Here is a 22,955-nt window from a genome sequence, read left to right on the forward strand (position 1 = left end):
AAGATATGTAGGAAGGCTTATTAGAAAATCCTGTTTTCCCAGATCAAAGCCAAAAGAAAATCTTAAAATATAGGAAAATTTGTGTGTGAAACACTGAACAAAAGTAGGGCACCATTTTCAGGTTTTTTTCGTGGAACCATGGTGAAATAATATTGAATATTAAAAAACAAAAGGATGAAGTAAAAACTAGAAACTGTGATAGTCCTAAGAGTTTAAAGCTACTTGGCAAACAAAGCTGTTGAATGCTAAGCGTTTTTTGGTGAAGTTGAAATCAAAGCATTTGCAATAAAGATGTATTTTTACTGTTAAGCTTTGGCTTTCTGCTGAGACCAGTGTAATGGGGTTTTTTGCCTAAAAGCACCACAAGCACTGCACACTTGCATGTTAGTTTTGCATGACGGAGCAGAGATGTCATGTGGAAAAAGGGATATGCTGCAAAACTGACATCCTACCAAAATGGTCCATGTACCACCACTATAAAAATACTGCAAAATTTCTCATTTACCCAAGTGACAATTTCAAAAAGTCTTACATTTTCTCCATCAAAAAAGCCCTGATGTACATCCTATTAGTATAAAATCCCCCAGAACTGACTTGAAGGGCTCAATTCTCAGCCCATTGTGTACACAGGCATAGCTCCCACAGCCTTCAGGCAGACTTTAGATTTGTGGCAGGTAGCAATAACTTCTTGGGTCTCAGTTCTGAAAGAATTTGAACATTTTTTGCTATGTGCCATAATGTATTCATGGCCTTACAGGTAGAGCTCCTACAGGATCAAGCCTTGCAGGACAGAGTTCCTTTCTCTTGAGAGTTGTTTCCTTCTTCAAAAATCAGATTCTAGGAAAAGTTTTCTTCGTATTCTGTTTTCCACTTTTAAGGCCTTCATTTCATACAGTGACACACTTAGACCAATGCTGAATAATTCCCGGAGCTGCTTCTGTTTCATCTTTAAATGAAATAGGGTGTTTGGCCACATTTCAGAAAATGTGTCATTTGATTCAACATCTTAATGCATTACCTCATACTTGTCCCATTCGCATTGTATCCTTGGGCTCGTCACTTAGAAGCTCATTCTTATTAGGGCATGAAATGAATTTAAAATGCAGCAGGTATTCCCAGTGACTCCATATGTATCCCAGCAAATAAGGACAGCTATGGGAAAAGGTGACCCTGTATTCACTTTGTGACTGGAAAAAAAGCTTGACAAGATTTGAATTCCTGCCTGTTCTTTCTTTCAAGCTACATGGGAAGAAACCTGAGCTCTGCTGTAATTCTGATGTGGAAGATGTCTAAAAATGGACATGACATTGTCTGTGCCCTCTGACAGCTCTCCTGATCCACCACTCCTCTCTCTCCCCCTCAGTTTAAAAGGAGAACATGGATGATTTCAGCTAACAAATTCCCTGTCGAGGCACAGGCAATGCCCTGAACTCTCCCGCCTGCTTCCCTTCCACACTGTAACTTTTGATCTGTTGACACAATACACTGAAGGCCATGCTCATTGCATTGCTGGCTCCAGGATCTGCATCTTCTGCAAGTGGGGGCTCACAGGTCTGGCCAGATGAACCTTTGATACGTGCTTGTTGGTGGCTTTGGGAGATGGGGTTTAATGACCCCAGTCATCCTGCTCAGTCCACTATTTATACTTGCTGTGAGTGAATCACACAAAAGAAGCAATTCAGTTTACTTTTCTCTTCGAGGCTTTTAGTGGCTGTAAAATCCGAGTATATGAGATTTATGTGGATTTAAGCTTTATTCTATACTAAGTAATCAGATTTGGAAAAGTGTTAAAAACAATATTACATTGTCTGGGCATGATTCAATGAATCCTCAAACCCGGATTCTGATGCCAGAGGCACTTGTGAATATTTAGCATAAACCTCATTCAGATTCCTTGAATTCATAGTTTTCTTCTATATCCACTTCTTATTCAGCTAAAGAAGCTCAGGATTTTCCAACACTGCTTTTCAGCTATGGAAGAAATATACTCTTAATTAGCTTTGATCCTGCAAAACATTAACTGGTGCTCCTTTATTTTATTAACTCTAATGCAAACTTCAGGTAAGTAAGGTATAAAATACATTGGAAACTACCTAGTGCTACTCAGTTATTTAAAAATAATGCAAAGAGGCACTAGGCGTGTTTTAGAACAAGTAGCAATTAAGTATTCAATGATTTCCCAAGACACACAATTTCCAGAATCTTAAAAATGTTTCTATTATTCACTTTTCCACTTAAATTGAAGGAGCCTGATTCTTTTGTGGTTTTATATATAAAATATCCAGATTGTATCTTTGAAGAAATCAGTACCCTAGCTTTTGCACATATAATTTTTTAGCAGGGACTGCACTTTTTGAAAGCTACAGTTGAGCTGTTATATAACACATCTAACAGCTTGCACTGAAGTCAGACTTCTTCATAAAAACTGCATTCATTTTACTTAATGACAACTTTTGCACTCTAATCTAATTATGGGATCCTAAACATTCTTTAGTTGGTTTGCTTGGCAGGGCTGTGACAGCAGTGGGGGCTGCAGGGGTGGCTTCTCTGAGCAGCAGCTAGAAGCTGGCAGAGCCAATGCCAGTTGTGCCCAAGATGGACCTGCTGCTGGCCAAGGCTGAGCCCAGCAATGGCAGTGGTGGCTCCCCTGGGATAACACAGGTAAGCAGGGAGGAAAAAAGCAACCCTGGGCAACAGAGACTGCAGCCGGAGAGAGGAGTGAGAATGTGTGAGAGTAGCAACTCTGCACACACCAAGGGCAGTGCAGAAGGAAAGGGAGGAGGTGCTTCAGGTGCCAGAGCAGAGATTCCCCTGCAGCCTGAGGTGCAGACCATGATGAGACACAATGTCCCTCTGCAGCCCATGGAGGTTCATGTGGAGCAGAGATTCACCTGCAGGCTGTGCAGAACCCCGTGCTGGAGCACTGCCCAAAGGAGGCTGTGATCCCATGGAAGCCCTGTGTTAGAGCAGGCTGCTGGCAGGACCTGTGGATCCATGGAAAAAGAATCCCAAGCTGGAGCAGGTTTGCTGGCATGACTTGTAACCCTGGAGGGGACCCTCTGTGGAGCTGCTGGTTCCTGAAGAGCTGCACCTGTGAAAGGGACCCGTGCTGGGGCAGTTTGTGAAGAACCACAGCCTGTAGAAAGGACTCACAGTGGAGAAGTTGGTGGACAAGTGTCTCCTCTGTGAGGGATCCCACACTGGAGTAGCGGGAAAATGTGAGTGATTTGACTGGTAATTAATTAAACTAACTTGCCCAAGCTGAGTCTGTCTTGCTTGTGATGGTAACTGGTGAGTGATCTCTCCCTGTCCTTATCATGACCCCCCAAAATTTCCCTTATATCCCATCTCCCTTGGTTCAGCTGTGGAGGAAGGTTATAGAGTGGCACCTGGTGCTCAGACAGGGTCAGTCCACCCTAGACCTTTAGAAACACAGATCTAATTAAGGAACCCTAAAAGAAGTGCTTGTGTTTTCTCCAAGTACAAAGTGACAAAAATATTTCAGCCAATCTGAAAATATTTCCTCAAAACATTAAATTATGTAGATAATAACAAAAATGTGGTTGTGAATGGTTTAGCACAGAGAAATAAAATGAAAGTCAGAATTTTTTTGTACAGATTGGAAAATATTGAATAATAAAAATAGTCCAATATAAAAAAATGTGTCTTGCGAGTCAGCATAAAAAGGTACACAGAAGTCAGAGGCAGCAATTAGCTATTGTTCACTGAAGCCAATGGGTACTGCACCACTGACCCCTCTGGACCTATTATCTTACCTAAAAGAGGAAAAGCTTTGAGTCCTTACCTGTACACTGGTAAGAGTTGTGTATTGATAGGCTTTGACTACCAGGTAATTGGCTTCTATATCTATTATCCCCAGGATCATGTACTTCCACCATCTCCTCTTCAAAATTGCCAGCAAGTTTTCTTCTCCTGTGGAAGTAAACAAGAACAATTATGTAAGAGTGAGGTTTACATGCCCCAAAAACCTGCCTGTCCAGAAAAATTATCTAGATCTCTCGCATTTACACTAAGCAGTTGAAAGCCAGAATATACAAAAGGTGCTGCAAGGAAGTGAAAACTAACACACCTTATTTGTCTAGATATTACAAGAGCCAGCTTGCCAAAGTAATATATACACATATATGTGCACATATAAAGGGCTAAAGAATAACATAAAGTATAATTATATATAATAATATAACAATATAATTATAAATATTTATAAATATAAATATAAATATAAATATAATGCTTTTACACTTTCTATATGCACTGATAAAAGGTTGTATGCTGCACATATGATGCAACAGGTTTTTGCCAGGGTGAGAGATTAGCAGTATTTTTAAATATGATGGAATATTAGAGCAGGAGAGTAACAGGATCATATGGGCATAGGAGAGATCCTGCTCCAAGGATGATTATTCTCATCCTAGAGGTTCAAAGTATCAGACTTGTTTTGTGAAAGGCTGCATTGAGACATATTTTGGGTGGCAGTTGCTCTGCTCCTAGAATCTTTCTTCTAAAGCAGGCAGGTTTGCTGCCTTGCAAGGGAACCCTGTCAATCACCCAGTATTTAATCCTCACCACTTGAAAAATGACACTACAATACAGCCTGCAGATCAAACCCACAACTTTCAAAAGGTCAAAGCATTCCTCATGGTAGACTAGGGATTATTGTTCTCCATTCAAAAGCAAACAGCTCATTAATTAGGGTGGGCAAACCTATGACTTATTTGCATTACAGTAAGTTCCACACATGATGAGACTTCTCTGTGAAAGGGGCAGACTGTGACTGAATACTGGAGGACTGGAGGTCTTTCAGAGTCTGTAGCCTAGAAAGGAATCTAACTGGGGTTTACTTGTCTTGCCAAAGTACTAAAAATGGTATTTGAACTGTCTTGAAACTTTCAAAGCAAGCTCCACTATTCTGAGATTTTTTCATATTTCTGTAGCTTTTCTAAGGGCCTGTGATCACCAAAATGGGTGATGGAAAACACAAAAGAAAAGGATCGTTATTGTCCATTGCCACCAAGCCTTGCTCAGGCTTCCAAGTTCTCCTTCATAATTTTCCTTCATCACCAGTGTGTTCAATCTCTGGTTCAAATGGACCTGGTGATATATGGGCTGCTATAATCTTGGCAGAAACAGCAGGCTCTCTATAGCACAGGCATCTCAGATCTTATAAGACTCAAACACACTAAAACAGATAACTACTTCAAAAGTTAATTCAAAAATCATAGCTGCTAAAGCTTGGCCCTGACGAGTGACTTGAATGTGTTCACCTGAATGAAGCATCTGAATAAGTCCATGTTTGTTCATTAACAGATTAATCACACATACACTCATTCAGTGAGATATTATTAGGCAACAGCCTAATTATTTGTTACAGCAATAATGACATTGAGTGCAAAACTGTAAATGCTAGAAGTCTCCTTTCCCTCCTCCTTCCCCTCCTTCCTTGCCTCCCTCCTTTCTCCTCTTTCCCTCTCTTTCTTTCAGTAAGCAGAAGAAAAATAGCAGAAACAAGGTGGTGAGTAGAGGAATACTTAAGACAATGAATAATGAATAAATACATTTAATCATACCTCACTTCCCTGTTACACTTACTAAATCCTGTCCTTCAGACATAATTATGACTACATTTATGTACTTTTATGATTATTTGAGTATGTAGAATTATTTCCATTATTTAAAAAATATCTTTTGGGAGAGGTTTTTAAAAGGAATTTGAGATTAGGTGTCCTAATTTAAACTGTAATCAGTGTAAACCACACTAAGTCCTTTACAGGTATTGTAAGATAAATCCTTTACAGGTATTGAAACTGTATCTCAAATTTTTATGCTGCCCAGACAATGCCTTTAAAGCATCAACTGGAAAGCAACAATGCAATGGAAAGATGTGGGTAAAGTTGCAGAGTGATTTTTCATTTTAACTGTAAAGATAAAGCCAAAAAAATCGAAGAGATCAAACTGCAGTCTCTATGCCAACAGTTGAAATCCCATGTAAATCCCTTTTTGTCACAATAGGACCTTGATGGTACCTACAAAAGCAGAGAGAAGCAGCAGGCTCAAGAGCTGCACTGGCAGTAGGTTGCCTGAGCCAGGACTGTACACAACTTAAGATCTCTTGGTGCCTTTGGCTTGCCAGTGCTTTCTTCCATTTCCAGCCACAGATCACTGCATTGCTCAGATGTGGCCAACTAAGTGAGCTTCAACAATAAATGTATGGCTATGACTTCTGGCTAGTGGGTGAAGTGATGGGAATTAACTCTTCTACAATTTAAACTGGCACACACAGTTCTCTCTTTTTGCTTTCTTGATTTTTTTCCTTTGCTCTTGATGAAAATAAGAAAAATATTTGATACATGGCAACTTATCTTTGATATAGATCTCTGAGATATTCCAAACTGCAAAAGAGCAGTTTCTGCAGAGAACGCTGGGCAGAGCAAAGAGCTCAGGAATCACTTCCAAAGGGGGAGCCCGTCAGTAGAAGATGATAATCTGCAGTGACTGTCAGTCCAGTGCTATGGGCAGATCAAGGCAGAGGCAGGGGAGTCCTGGTTTTGACAGGTGGCTGAAATGGAGTCACCACACTCAAATGTTCCAGTTTAGCAGAAAACACCCAGTAAAAGGCAACAGTGGAAGATAACCTGGAGAAGGTGTGGGGCTGCCAGCAGGACATCACCTCTGAACAGCAATCACAGATTGCAAACTCAGTGAATTCAGAAAACAAACAGAATGGAAATGGAAGTCAAGGAGATAAGTGGGAAGCCTTGACTTGTGAAAACTGAAAGGAGAAGCAGAGAGAATCAAGAGCTTTATTCTAAGACTCACATCCTGAATAGAAATAAACATTACCTTTGTGTAAAAACAATGATGGGAACACAACCATCACACTTTATTAAAAACAAAGCAAAAAGAGACAATCTGAGTTTTAAAAAATATATTTCCCTCAATGATAACTCAAAGCAACTTAATTATTCATGTCTTTTGAGTTGTAAGCATAGTAGACCAGAAGGAACAAATGCAGATGCCTACACCTGAACTAACTAGTAAAGAATTTTGAAGGGTTTTTTTCAGCTTTTTTAAAAATATGATTTGATTAGAATGAGATATAGTAGGAAGAGAGATTATTTCAGATCATGTCTTTTTGTTATTACTGCAATACATCTGTGACTAGGAGTTTCAGCCAGTCATATAAACAAATATTAAACCATAAAGTGTGCAGGTTAGCTTAAGGGCAGCATTTCCCATGAGACAAAGGACATATTGATGCCAGTGAACATGCATTTATGTAAGTGCACACAGTAATGCTGTCTCTAGACACTGCCTTCTTTTGATGGAGGTTCTCCTTCAAAAAGCAACCCCCAGCTTCTTTCAGCACTTCAGCTTCTGAAAATGTAAGTCTTCATATTCAGTCTAATTCAAATGTAATGTAGATTTAAAAGTTGCCTGTTAAGAATGTTTCAAGATTCAGAAGTCCAGCATAGTCTTATTGCAGAGAAATAAAAACCTTCTCTTCTTGCTCTTTCTAGAATGATAATTTGAGTTTTAATTTTTTTACTAATTTTGCAGTGAGACACACTTGACAGATATATATACAAATGAGGTCTTAGTGTTGGGAAAAAAGCTACAGCTTTGCATCTGTTGGCTTGAATTAAATATCAACAAATAAGCTGCTTTGTAGAAAAGATGGTTTTATATCTTGTAATAAGGATTTACCCCTGGGGGGGTTACAAAATTAAAAATAAATTAGAGAGAAAATTGGAAGAGGCTTTAGCTGTGCAGTGTCTACCAAATATACAAATACACATGTACAAAACCCTTTTTACATTCATTCGCACAGCCACAGAGGTACAATAAAAAAATCCAACAACCATTAAGACAGCAAATTCCCAATTATTTGTGTATGGGCTTGGGACACAGGTAGAATAACAGCACTGCTAGACCAGAAAATTAGCATATTGCTTCTCTTTCATCCACTGCAGTCTCTCTCTTTTACTTTAGATGGCAACTTACTTTTTAGATCAAGATCATCAAAGGATCTGTGCTCTCCTTCTTCCTTACAGAGTTTAGCAGAGAGATCTAAATGAGTGCAGGAGACTTGCAAGGGGGAGGCTGCCAGGCACTCTGGTCCTCCCCTGCCTCTCACAAGACTGCCAGAGTCAAGTGCTGAGTGGTAAAGAAGCAAAAGTCTCACAAAGGATGAAGATTACACCAGAATTTACTTATTACCTCACTGTTTGAAAAAGAATCTCAATTACAAATGAAAATTACAGGATAATTGTTTCTTTTGAATTTTTGCCCATTACAGGCAGTCTTGCAGACACAGAGCTTCCCCAGTACAAACATTATTTCTCTACAGACTTTGCAGACATCCAGCCCTAACCAGGACAGGGGGAAGGAGGCAGTCAAATGGGGCTACACTGTGTAGGGTAACACAGATTTTTTTACAAAGCCAAAAGGCTCCCATGCCTAAATAATAAAATTTGCTAGTCTTCTGCTTGGACAGGTAGCTGTTTCAGGAGGCTGAAGGCCTGCTGTAGGAGACTTTAACCTCTGCACAAAAGCTCAAAAGAACTGTTCCTCTTCTGTGTGAGTTTACATCCCCCTGCCCAAAAAGGTTTCCTATTTCCTCACATCCACTTGTATTACTGATGCCTACTTTATGGGAATACTGATGCCTAAAGACAAAACACCAACATTGCTGAATTATTTACACAACAGAGAAAATGCACTCTTACAGGAATACTTCACTAGTCTGGCTTCACAAAGCACCTGAAAATACCCTGCTCCCCTCACAGATGATGCTTGCAGGCTGCACTGCTTTTGTCCTGCACCACGTTTTCAGCAAGCCTTTGGGAGACTAGATGGCATCATTTCCCTTCGCCTCCTCAGAACATCTGATCTTACCCAACCTGTTCTTATTCACAGCTCCCTCTCTCGCAGTGGGAAAGCTGCGTTGGTGTAACAGCGCTGAGCTGCCACTGCAACTGGCTCTCACATGCTCCTGCTCCTTGCCCTGCGCCAGCTGGTGCTTGTGGGGCTGTGCAGTGAGCCAGGGTAAAGACATGCCTGAAACCAAAGATTTGGGATTTTCGCATTAATTTTCAGACTGTGTTGGGTCTGCTTGATCCTTGAATGGTTAATAGTAATGAAAATTTGCATTGGGTCTTTTTTTTTTACTATCTCAGTCAAATCTCATGCTTTGGGAAATAAAATTTGTAGGAATCACCATGTAAGACCTGAAGAAAGCTTGGAACAGTACACTGTTTCAAAAAAAAAACCAAAACAAAACAACAACCTGCTAAACTCCTAGCCTTTTAATGTGTCAAGATAAAAAAATGTGCTATTTCTAATACACAATTTTTTAATTCATGTTGTTTTATCCCCAGCTAAACTTAGGTAAGCGCTTTCCCTGAAATGGCAGAATGTGTCTTGCTCTGTAATGCAGAGGGACATGAGCACACTGAGAGCCTTCCCCCAAACCTAAGAGTTGATTATATCTTTCTGAATGAAATCTTCAATATTGATATCTGATCTACAATACTCTCAGTCTTAAGTTACCTCTGAGCTAACACCATAGTCTGTCAGCTTTTGGCTCACTTTCACACAGCACTACTTCAAAACAGGCTGCTGGACAGACGATCATCGTAGATCCCTTCCAACTGTAATATTCCTTTTCTTTCCCTTTCCCTTTCCCTTTCCCTTTCCCTTTCCCTTTCCCTTTCCCTTTCCCTTTCCCTTTCCCTTTCCCTTTCCCTTTCCCTCCCCCTACTCCTTTACACTATCAGCTCTGAAGTCAGGCCCTCTTTCATTGCTCATCCTCTTTTATTTACTATGAAACTACTTGCAACAATACAAAGGTTTCCAGAAGGAAAAAAAAAACCCGCTCATTTTCAAACTTACTAGGGTGTAAATCAAAAGATCAAATGAAGGAAATCTGTATATATATATCTCTGTATATCATTTATAAATGTGTAATTTGCATTTATGATTTATCCTTCTGGATAAACTTGGGCATTTCAATCATATTCACAAGATTAATTAAAGTCAAATAATCATAAAAGAAATAATATTCATTGTTTAAGGCAGAGGAGTCATTTAGAAAGCATGACTTTTTTTTCCCCATCTTTCACAGACTCATTACACAATGTTGGTCCAGCCACCTACCCACTCTGTGACATTTTTCCCAGCAGACAGATATGAATAATGAATTACCCACTTGTTATTCGTGATTCCTACAAATTTTATTTCCCAAAGCATGAGATTTGACTGAGATAGTAAAAAAAAAAGACCCAATGCAAATTTTCATTACTATTAACCATTCAAGGATCAAGCAGACCCAACTGAATTTGAATATGTAGCCTTTCTTTAAAAGACAGTAAGATAAGAATAAGGAAGTCAAGGAGTGTGTATTATTCTCCATTCTCCATCAGTAATGTCTGAACACACTGATACAATTTAAATCTAATCTGACAGAAAGTGCAAAGATACTACTTCCTATAGATTTTATAGTTAACTGAGCAGAAGAAAGAAAAACAAACATTGCCACCACCACGTACAGGCTTGGTGCTACTTACTAGGCACCAAAGTTGAGACTCTGCATCTTCTCACACAACAGCTACAAACCCCTAAGAGATCAGGGAGTGCCTGTTCTGGGGATCACCAAATTTCTGCCTAGTAGCAGGCACTGACATGAAATATGAGCAAGGGCTATATACAGGACATGGCACACATGAAGGAGAACCATTTTTTTTTACAGGCTATGAAACCTAGAGATATCTAAAAAAAGAAACCTCTCTGCTGCTGACTATCAAGAGGTCTGTACCATTAAGAGGATTACTATTAATAAGGCTATTGGTGAACATTGAAAAAGGGAGTGTTGTTTCTTGTGGTACATACACACTCCAACCCTGAAAATTCTTCTTAGTTTTGCAACAAATTAATTGACATTGAAAGGAGCATTTTCAAGTAGAATAGGATGGGAAGATGATGATAAAGAAGCAATGCTGGCAGAATTAAAACTTCATCTGGAGTCAATAATTTTAACCAAAAATATGTAAAATCCTAATAGCCAGCATTATTTGATGTCATTACCCAGGGCCAATGGGAGAACTGAAGAGTTCAGAATACATTATGGCTGCCTGGCTCTAGACATATATGGCTTTATGGATGCTCCATGATCTCTAGAGGTATTCCAGAATTCTTCTGCATTAGATGTCTGCAAGCTGACACTCTCCTTTTGCAGTATTTATTTGTGGTACAGCATCTAGGAAAATTATCCCCCTTCTGGAACTTTCCTGACGCCACTGCTGGCGAACTGGAATAAAGTTTGCTAAACTTCCAAATTACATATTAAATATTTTCCCTGGAAGAATATAGAAGCTTTGGGAACTTCTCATCACCATGAGTAAAACCCTCACTTTAGAACAACCACAGATTATTCAATAAGTACCACTAATTAGACACAAAGCAGAAAATGCAGGAGCTTCCACTAGTTAAAGCAATTGTGAGGCCAGTCCAGGTCTCCAAGGTGACCAGCAGCAGAGGCCCAGGAGAAGCATGCAAGGCACACCAATCCATTGTGGCTCCTTCATTGTTGGCCACAGCATGAGCACCTTGTTTTATGTGTGGCAGTAATTCCAAAAGGCTTATTCAAAATGAGTAAACCCAGTTAAGCAGAGAAAATGCAGGCATGAGCTTAAAGAAATATGTGAAACACAATGGCTTCATACAACAGTGAGAGCCAGTGCATTTATTTGCCTGTGCCATGATACTTCCAGGAGTCATACACACTGGAAATCTCAACGTTCCATCTGTAATGATCAAAATTACTAAAAAATCCCATTGTTTATATCCCTTGCAGCATGACTAGTGAAGTACAATACCAAAAGCATAAAACATCACTGAATCGTGCTAATTAATTGGCATAAAGCATCACATTGCCACCATGGCAAACTAGACATCTACAGGCAATTCTGCTGAAGAAACTTGCTATTCTTTATCACAAAATCCTGAATTGATATGAAACCAGATATATTTTTAGATGACATGTTGATTGGAGCAGGTGAAAATTTGTTGCATACCTGTTACGTACCTAAATCAACAGGGTCTTGATGTGACCCCTGAAGATGTAGCAATATTAGTATCAGATAAACAAATCAGAATTATACATCCATGTGTAGGAGAGGAGAAAGAGATGTGGGAAGCAACAGGAGCCATGGAGAGCAGCCCTCCATCCTGTACCTCTTGCCTGCTGAGCTGGCAGAACCAGACTAGAAAAACTTTACAATGGAGTTGGGACTGTAATGTTTCTCACAAGAAAAATACAAATTTTCCACAATTCAAACTCTATAAAATGACAACTTAGTAGATTTACGATGTTGAGAGGTAAGAGGTGCATAATCAGAGTAGTCAACTTTTGTGTATTTTTTGCCATCTTTCACAAGCGTGGTGGTCATGACCAGCATGTAAGAGCAATCATACCCAGAAGGTGGTGAAATTTGCAATACTATTCAGGCATTGTTTTGCTCTAGCTAGAACATTTAATGTTAATTGAATGACCAGTGTGTACCAGTTTACCTTCAGTAAATTGGTCAAAGTAGCTCTGTGTTGGGGATCAAAACTCACCTGGACCTGGTCTTGCATAAAATAATGGCTGGAATACAAAGCAAATCCCAAATCTAACGACAAAAGAAGTGTTGTGTCCTTGCTTAGTGCAGTCTAGAAATATGAAAAATACAGAATCTAATCACTGTAGCTGAAACAATGAAGAGTTGAGAGTGAGACTGATAAAATGATGCACTAGCAAGCTGGAGGTCTGCAGTCCTCTAAAGTCTGACAAAAAGAGTACCTGCAGCGTGATGTGCAAACTCAGAGGTATTCCATCAGTGCTATTACAAATGAGCTATGCATCTGATAGTGCTACTGGTGACTGGAGATTGTGCTCATGCTTAAGGTATCAAAACAGTGATTAACTGAAGATAACATGCATTATCTTTCCGTGGAAGAAAGTGATAGCCAACCAAAAGTATGGCAGAGAAATTCAGGATCTCATAAAATATATACAATAAAGTTGTATAGTTTGGATCCAGGAATCATACACTAGGAGAGCTAATGCCACTATGCTGCTGCTTAATCAGGGAAAGACTAGAATTACATCTGGCACTTGTCATCCTACTGCAATAAAACTCCACTAATTCGGATGAACTGAGCTGCGCATCTTGGAAAAGCCAAGCATGGTTTTAGGAAGAGTTTGTTCTAGGGGCAGAATCTGGAGCCAGCACATAAGTTGGTAGTTCCCAGAATGGTGGTTTGGTGCTCATTGGGGTTCCAATCCCAGGAAAACTAGCAGGGAGGACAAAAAGAGATCAGTGTGGGAGGCAGCTACTGGAAGATGCAGCCAATACCCCCATTTTGGTTTCAGAATAAATTCAAGTAGATCACCATGGTATTAGGAACACTCTGAAATAATCATCTCTTGGTGTCTATCATCCCTGGAAATCACAGTCACTTTCTGCACACACTTCTGTAATGTGTGTTACTGAATCATGCAGTGCTCAGCAGGGTGCACTGAAAATTAACATCTCCCACTCCTCCTCACCAAGAATTCAAGAGAATGTGCATCTGAAAACACTGCTGAGAAGTACAGAAACTTGACACAGCAGCTGTGAGGAGTGATTGCACCTCTCTTGATTCCAGCTGATTGCCAGGAAGCTCAAAAAATCTCCAGTAATAAAAAAACACTGATACAATGAAGAAACTTGTAAAAACCTGTTTCCTTTACCTGAATCCTGATTTATAAGCAAATTGCTGAATGTCTCACGTGTTTTACAAGTATTGACTCTGTAACCATTCCACACTAATGAGAAGTAACACTTAACTAGAAATATGTCCAATTAATTTATAGGAGAGGAAATATTAACGTGCTAGGAAGATATTATGGCTGATAAGAGCAACATGAAATTCTATAATGTGAAACTCAGGGTTAGAATAAAAGGAACTTGCATCCTGTGCAATTAACATCCAAGCAGAAATTCATCAACTGATGAGGTGGCCAACCATTAATGTGTGAATTATGGCCAGGTATCACAAGTAAAGGATGCCCCCTCACACTTGCCAGCTGGTTACTTACACACCAACAGAACGTTTACCATCTTGTCATCTATCCTTTCATTCAGGAGCACATCTTTCTATGCTTACAAGCACACATATCTGACTCAGACACATATCCTTTGACATCAATCCAGTTGTGCAAGAGTCATGATTTTTCTTCCTTTCTCCATCCCACATTTGAAGCCCAGTGGCAGTTCCATCACACAACAACTGTTCTGCACATGAAAGAAGGGAGTCAATGCACCTTCCTTGCATGAGCTGCTAATAAAAGTAACAGAGTGCTGAGGGCTGGGAAGCACAGACAGATCATTAGCTCAATTGGTTAGAGCTTGATGCCAATAATTCCAGGGTTCTGGCTCTGGTCCCTGTATGGACCATCCACTTAAGAGCTGGACTCAATAATCCTTCCAGCTTGGAATATTCTGTGACTCTGTGTCTGACTTTTTATATTCTATATATGAGAGTGATGCATCCAATGCTGAGAAATGCATGAGCAAAATGATTCAAGAGAAGGAAACCATTCCAGATGTAGCAGTCACCTTAGCAATCCCATTTCTCAGAAAACCCATCAGCACAGGCAGAATGAAGGTATATCACACAAGATCAGGCTACCAGAAAGGATGAACAGGCTGTCTGACCCTCTCAGAGAAAAGATGTGTCAGTGTGGAAGACTCAAACTTCATCATAAAGGCCATGACAGGTAAGTATGAAATCTCGTTTGTCAGCAACAGTAAAACATCTTCTGTGAGAAAAGTAGAATAATAACATTTCAGGAAATGCAGTTAATAAAATAATTCCCATAAAACACCAGGGGGCATCTAGCATCAAGGAAAGCTTCTTGCAAAAAGAATGGATGGATTTTTTTTGGTGGAAGAATAAAGCTGAGAGTTCTGTAACCCATCAAACAAGAGTGAAAGCGTCATTAAACATCCCATAACTATTCCCATTCTTTGATACTCAAATATGCATTCACTTTTTTTTTTTTTTTTTTTTTTTTTTTAATCATGGCTCTTATTTTCTGCAGCCTTGTGCCCAGGGAGTGTAATATGGGTGAGGATGAGTTACACCTGCTTTGTTCAGTGTGGCAATGGCACCACAAAGTGCACAACAGCAGGGCTGGGGCTTTCTGTGATGTGGCAGCAGCACTGGGTGTCCCCAGTTAACACCTTCTACACCGAAATGTATTCCTATGTGGAGGCTCAGCCCTTTCAGCCAACTTTACCACTGACAGTAAGACAAGCCATACACATGAAATGTGAGCAGAGGTTTCAGGTGAAATTTGTTCAGGGCAGCCCAGGTGAATTAGATCATTTGGGTTTTTCACACATTTGTGTGTTTCTAGTAGCAAACACCAGGCTGAGCTCATATGAAACTCTGAAGAAGCAATTAATGTTTGAAGGCATAAAATTCAAGATGCCAGCCAGATGGCAAAGGAAGATGGAGAGAATGAAGGTAGCATGTGGACATAACTGTGCTGCTTGGACATATGCCTTCACCTGTTAAAACTATACATTCAGTATCTGCATAGGAATGGTTGCTTATCTGCTTTGCTAGAGATAATAATAGGCTAATGGAAGTAGAAACATCCCCAAAAGATCTGGGAGCCACCAGAATTTATTGGCTGGTCATGAGATCTCTACTGATCTCCCAGCAAGTACTGTTGCCAACTATAACCACAAGTGCACCAGCAGGAGTTCAAAAAGCCCTTCTTTTTAGTTTGTTTTCCTGCTCTCCATTTCTCTCTCTCTTCCTCTTAAGATTTTCATGGGAAACCACACTCATGGTGGTTTTCAAACCTTTCCATGGTCTGACGGAATGTAACAATTTATCATCCTGCTCTTTACTGTCTTCCATGTATGTGTAGTAACATTCACATATTCTCAATAATTTCGTCCTGTTAATATTCAGCTTTTGCATAGAAGATCTTTGCAACTCCTAAGTGAGCTAGAAGACAACCCCAATGGCATGACTTAGGTTGTTTATGGGGTTAATAACAATTTGGTTTAGTTTTAGGCATATAGATTTAAATTTGTTTTCTAGATAGGGAAAAGTAACAAGCCATTTTTAGTTTAGAAAACAGAAACCATCAGCGCTATCTTGTGTTGTGACAGCAAAAGACTACAGAGCTCTCCTGATAACCCCTCTATTTTTTGATCTCTTCTTATGCCTTGCTCTATTTAATATTGCTGAAGAGGCATACATAACATCTGGTCATAAAGATACAAAATTTCTCCTTTAGGAGGAAGAATGGGCTAATATAGGTCATCTGTATGATACATATGTCATCCTTACAATTGCATCCGAGACAGATAACATCCAGGAAAAATAGCTTTAAATAAACAAAGAAACAAACAAAATCCTTCAATGTGTAGGTCCAGGAAAGCATATGCTTTAGCATATGTGTAGTCAAGATATTGAACTACATAGGCTCATTTGCTGCCAAATTCTGGGTTTCTTAAATGCACAAGATCCATAGTAACTATTCAGGTCTGCCATGATCTGTCTTATGTATCTCCTCTAAAAAATTCCTGCTTCAAAATAAATTACTGCATTTCTAACTGCTTTCTTGTTTACATAATTTGCAAATAGGAAAGGCTAAAAAAATCTTCCTGGGATTCAGATTTCTGCATCAATTTCACCAGTAAAAAAGCAATAATATTTGCTTTGACAAAATGAACATTTTTTATGATAATGGATTACAATCGCCAGTGACAAGAATGTGTAAACATTTTTGCATTAGAATTCTGATTTACTTGTTTTACAAGTTTGAGGTTTCATTTTGATTTTTAGTATATTTATTTTGCATAGTTTGATTTTATTTACATACTTAATACAGAGAAGGTCAGGAGAAGCAACATGGACACATGGCCATGTGATGGACTCATCAGTCCAATGTGATGGACTCATGGTATGATATTTGTAACATAAAACCTGTCAAAAGAATAGTTCAAATACTTAATATTTTTATCACATTATTTTAATAAAGCATATATTACATAGAGATTCTTTGATTTCAAAAAGACTGTAAGATGTATCAAAATAAAATAAATGATATTGCAACTAATCACTAGTCAGAATATAAACAGAATATATCCTGAGATGTGGCTTCATATTCTCAGTTCTTGCTTCAAACCTTCTGCCTTCCAGCATGCAGTCCTCTGCCAGAGAAGAGGGCTAAGGCAGATGGATGGCTTCACCCAGGCAGGAAGGATTAATTCATGCACTATTCTACATCATCTCATAGATATCATATCTATATTTACCAATTGCAAGTACAGTGTTAGGTAGAGAATTTAGACTAAATATTGGAATGGAGTCTCTTTTGAAGGAGAGTTTGATACCAACAGGCTTTTAATAGCTCTTGCAATCAGTATTTTGTGAGCTGGAAACACATGCAGATGCTTCCAAGTGTTGGTTTGATCTGTGGTCTGAAAAACTCCAGCATTCAAATGCAAAATACTCCCCAAAATAATTATGCTCTCTCCTTCTTTTTCCAGTTCACCTTGCATATTACTCCCCCATTTGTACCTTTTTTCCCTACACGCCCACTGCAGCTTTACCTTTGCTTTTTCAAACTATTTTGCTACATTCAAATATGAATGTATCCCACACTCGCACGCCTACCCTTGTGGTTTGCCTGCAGCAGCTGAGGCTTACACCTTCCACCACACCACCATTTGATTGTTTGGTAAGTGGCATCAGCCTTGAGCCTGCTATTTCCCCTTCTGTGTCAGGAGCTGGCACATGCCTTCATGGCCATGCTCACCAGCTCAGCAGTTTTACCTGCCCCCAGCAGAAAAGAGCTGCGCCCAGCTTCTACCAGAGAGCCGCAAATCTCCTCTCCTCTGACAGTTTAATTGGCAAGCATCTAGGACCCTTTCCAACAATTATATAAAAATCAGGTTTTCCAGCCAGCAGAAGTTATGTGGGCATGTCTCTCAGCAGCTTGATCTAGCTGAAGATGTCTCTGATCATTGCAGGAGGGTTGCCCTAGGTGGACTTTTAAGGTCCCTCCCAACCTGGACTGTTTGATGGTTCTATGATTCCAAATGACTCAGCTACTCACAATTTCCTCAGAACCTGGAGCACTGCAAAGGCTCTGGCTACCTCTTGCCACCCTCACCTTCCTCATCAATGCTGCTGCTATCAAGAGCCAGAGGAAACTGCTCAGCCTCAGCAATAAACACAACATAAGAATTACTATTTCGGTATGTAATTTTAAAAGCTGCTTTACTGATACGTGAGTTTACATTCACCTCACTGCAAAATATCAGCAGGTGGTTAAAGAGCAAGACACAGGACCAGACAATATCTCGTCCATCACAAGCTCTTGTCTGCAGCAAAGAAAACATATGCTGAGAAAGAAACTGCAAGACCAAGGAGTTGCAGTTGGGACTGGACTTGGGGACATCAAGGGGGAAGGAAAGTTCCTGCACAACTGCAGGACTACTGAAATGCTAATCTGGAATGCCTTCAGTATTTTTACTCTTTACATTTCTATTCCAGTTAAAGAAAGTGGGTTTTCCTTTTCCCGTAATCACTGCTTCATACTGTAGCAAGAAAATCTGGAAACCTGGGGTTTCACACATAAACTTACTTTAGATGGGAGTGAAAAGAAGTGAAGGGTACTGCCTGTGATCTGAAAGGTGAGTGGGGTGGTAATTATACAGAGAGAACTGAAGAACCACATATTAAACACCACAGTGTATTAGTACCGCTACCTTCAGCTGAACCATACTATAATTTCATCACATAAGATGAATGCAAGCTTTCCTATCCAGATATTCCTGTTTTGCAGTCCTGGTATTTTCTGAGGCCGGTCTGGATACGAGGAATTTAAGCAAGGGGAAGGCCAAATTTGCAGGCTCCTGGACTAAAAAGGAAAAATTGCTCGTTATATATGTTCCATGGGAAATCCTGATTGGGAACATGCAGGTAATGAATATCTTGCTGGGTGAATTTCTCAGGTCATCAGTCTTCTAAATATGTGAAAAAACATACTTAAATTTCCCCTTTGCGTTTCCTTGCCCAACAGCTCTTCCTGTGGAAATGTGTCATTCCTGACTTTCCAGCAGTGTCTGTGTGAAAAGGCCATCAATACGCAAAGTCTTGCATTCGCCCAGGGTTTGAAGGCTTTTCTTCTATTTCCTGCAACAGGTGGAACATCTGATGCCAGGTTGTCAGCCTAGTGTGTACTCTGACGGGTTGCTCTGCAAAGTCTCCTGCTCTTCCTCCACACAGATCCCACTGTCACCTGTCTGCTGGAGCTGCCTGGCTCCATGCCCTGCAAGACATCATTCCTGACAACTCACCCATCCAACTCTTCCCTGATTTTATAAATGACACCTCAAAAAATGCCCTATGCTCATATTCATGTTTAATTCCTCCTCCTTAGACAAGCCAGGCAGTTCATGGGAGCTCCCATTGACATCCCCTGAGGTCTCATTTCTCATCCACTCCATGTCTAGCACTTCAACACAAGGCAGAGGCTGAGAAAAGGAAGAAGTGTCTACCCAAATATTGCTATGCCTCCTTTACAGTTTTACTTTCTTTGTATCTGCTTGACCATCAGCCTGAGCAGCAAGGTGCAATTTAAATGAACACTTGTCATTTATACACGAGCTGCTATTTAGCTGCTCATTAGAGGAACACAGCTTTAAAAGATTGTGATGAGTCTGTTAGCTTCCCTTAATAACATCTTTCAAAACCAGCAGTGATATTGTTCTAAAAAAAACCCTTTTGTACTTCAAATTCTCATCAACTCTATCAGTCCTAAGAGCATTAGCCAAGGTTTGAGCAGTTCATCATCTCTATTACATTCATTTACATGCTATTGTGCTTGACACTGGATAATAAGAGCTTATTCAGCAATACTTCATTTTTTGATCTGGTAAATTTACTAGAGGCCTTATTCTTTAAATTGATTTTATTTTATGCTTATTTTTTTCCCATCACTTGACTTCTTTTCTTGCAGCTTATGGCAGCACAGACCTTTGAATATAAAATACTAGGGGTAAAATTGATCTTCCAGTTATTATATTTCCTGCTCTGGTTTTCTCTTGACCAAAGGCTCCCACTCCAATAACAAAAGGACCTTCTCCTTCCTTCATACGTGGTGTGAAAGCTTTTATACATAGGCACCATTTACTGCATGACAGACATCAATCATATTTCTAGTCTTGGGTCTATTGCCACCAAACACAGAAAAATAGCAGTGGGACTGGAAAAGATCATGTTTTCCCATTGAGATTCACACCCATGTATGGTCCAATTTAGCAGTATGAACTTGCCATGACACATGGGTCCCCTCTGGAAAATGTTCATCTGAACCCTTGGAAATATTTGTGATCTGCTTGTTGTTTAGCAGCTGCCTGCACTGTGGCCATCACCAGCCTTTGGAGGTACTACAGGCAATTGTTTTGGCTCTGTAAATTAATTTTGTAGAAAAGGACATTGGTTTGGGCATATGGCTGATATTATCTTCTCTTCTCAAGATAAATAATGCGGTAACTACCCAAAAGGCAGTTAACAGCTTCCTGTTGGGTTTTATGGAAAACAAACTTATTTTGGTTTTATGGAAAACAAACTTATTTATCACCATAATTATGGTAAAACCTTTCCATAAAATGCACACCAGTGTATTTAATTAAAACAGGTCATTTGTCTGCTCAATCTGCAAAATTCAAGTGCTAGCTTCTACAGAATAAATCTATACAGAAACACTGAGCCTGGGTAGGGGCAGTAATTGTTTTTTCTGCCTTTAGTCTGCAGTGCTATGTATGTGACCAGGAAATGACTTTTGAGGCACCTTCATCCTTTTCCCTACAGGTAGTTTGAAGGAAATGGGAGTGATCTCACACTCGTTACATGCTAGAATATGAGACTGAAAGGGGAAGAAAATTACCTGGTCTTTATGATTACCTTCTCTTTCACAGCCAAGAATTAAAAACACATTTAGATTACTTCACATTTGGAACAGTCCTGCTACAGAAAATAAAGGCAAGCAGATTGCATCTGCTAGGTCAAGCTTCCCATCCCCCATCCCTGAAAATCACCAACCCAAATGTCACTTGTCTGTGCTGGTTCTCACAGAAGGCAAACCGTATGTTCCATTCCCAGTGTCCGTACCCTTCTGCAGCTCCTAAACAGCCGACTGCCCCCAACGGCTGTGGGCCAGACTTTGGGTCTCTTCCAGCAATGAAAGGCAGAGAGGGCAGGAGATGTCCTGCTGCTACTCTCCTTTCATTTAGAAAATGGAGAGGCTGTCTGGCTGCCAACTTGTCAGTGCAAATAAGTCCCCTCTGCAGACTTTATCAGATGAATCCCAATGAGAAAACTTTTTACATATGAATTGCTTTGCAAGGAAGGCTCCACTCTTTTCAGAACAAATAAGGAAAAGGAAAACATAAAGGAAGCAAAAAAGTAAAGAACCTGCACTGAAAGGTCACTTCAAAGGAACAAAAGTCCACATGGCTTCTTTCTCCTGTTCGCTTTCTTTTTTTTTTTTTTTTTCACAATTGGCTCTCCAGCACCTACATGCTGCTCCCCTAACTGCAGCACCTTAGTCACCACAAGGCTCATCAAGGTACGATTAATTACTCCTGTTAATCAAAGCTGAAAGGCTAAAGGAACTATAGTGCCCAGCAGATCAGTAATGGCCAGAAGTCCACTGACAGCCCACTAGGTGAGCAAGGACAAGAGAAGCCCATAGCTATCCAGTTTTCAGCAGCCTAGGCAGAATGGCCAGCTGAAAGGAATATCAGTCTGTAAAAGAACAAACACTTGTCGTGGAAAATCACCAGCAGTGCAAATGGTAGCCAGGACTGTGGTTATATTAAATCAATATTGTCAGTTACATTATTAAATATTAATCTAAGATATTAAAAAAGGGAGCATTCCTCTGCCTCTGCCAGAGACAGCTTGTGTAATCACACGCAAATCACTTCATTTCAGTTCCTCTCAAATTCCCATCTGTAAAACAGATAATAATATTTTCAACCACTTTAAGCAGGCTCGTCTCTCTGGGCAGGCTCCCTGGGCACCTCTCATAATGCACATCCTCACAGAGACAGGCACCTCCAGAAGCCCCTGTCATGCTACAGAAGAGACACAGCACTGAAGCTCCAGGGTATCACCAGCACTTGCTGCTTGCAGAGGGGGAAGAGCTTAGGCTAAGAAAGCAAAAGGGTAGACTGGAGTGCTTTAGGTAAATTTTTTATCTTAAAATCAGCTGACTCCAAAAAGACTGTCCTCAGCCACTGAAAACATCTGTTGAGACTGACACTGAAGTGTTTTTAGCTCTCTTGGAGGATTGACAGTGCTAAGGGAATGCAATGCAAAAATGGGTGACAGTGACACAGTGTTTTCCAAAAACCCCATGCAGGAGCACACTTATTTGTATCACAGAAAAAAGAGTGTTAAGGCCAGGAGAGAGGCACCAGATATCACATTTAGAGGTTCCCTGCTCAAGCAGGGTCTTGCTAGAATATGTTGCCCAGGACTGCACCTAGATGGCTAATGAGGGATATTCTGATCTAACAACAGTTATATGTGAGAGAACATAGACAACAAGTGCAAGTAAACCACAAAAATGCCATCTCAGCACACATATCCTGTTTCTGCCACAGTATTTTAGCACTCCAGAATACTGCTGAAGCCTTAACTCCTTATTAAAGTTAAGAACTTGCCTAAATTGCCTGCTGAATTGAGATGAGCTGATAAAATGTGATCCCAGAATATAACAACTGAAGGATAAGGAAATTCTGAGCCTAGACAGTCATGAAGAAATCATGTTCTTTATGCTCTTGAGAAATTTCTGTACCACATCTGTCTTC

The 22,955-nt window shown here is 40.0% G+C and overlaps 1 protein-coding gene across 2 annotated transcripts in view; it reads right to left on the reverse strand.

Annotated features, from left to right (window-relative positions):
* The window catches only part of SLC35F1 (solute carrier family 35 member F1), a 231,655-nt gene that overhangs the window by 44,826 nt on the left and 163,874 nt on the right, over positions 1–22,955 (reverse strand). For both annotated transcript variants that reach the window (XM_005492605.4, XM_014271055.3), the window contains exon 3: positions 3,806–3,933. In XM_005492605.4, the coding sequence (XP_005492662.1) occupies positions 3,806–3,933 (128 nt within the window). The remainder of the gene's footprint in view (positions 1–3,805; positions 3,934–22,955) is intronic.

This window comes from Zonotrichia albicollis, chromosome 3, assembly GCF_047830755.1.
Source record: "Zonotrichia albicollis isolate bZonAlb1 chromosome 3, bZonAlb1.hap1, whole genome shotgun sequence".
In the NCBI taxonomy this organism is placed as follows: Eukaryota; Metazoa; Chordata; class Aves; order Passeriformes; family Passerellidae; genus Zonotrichia; species Zonotrichia albicollis.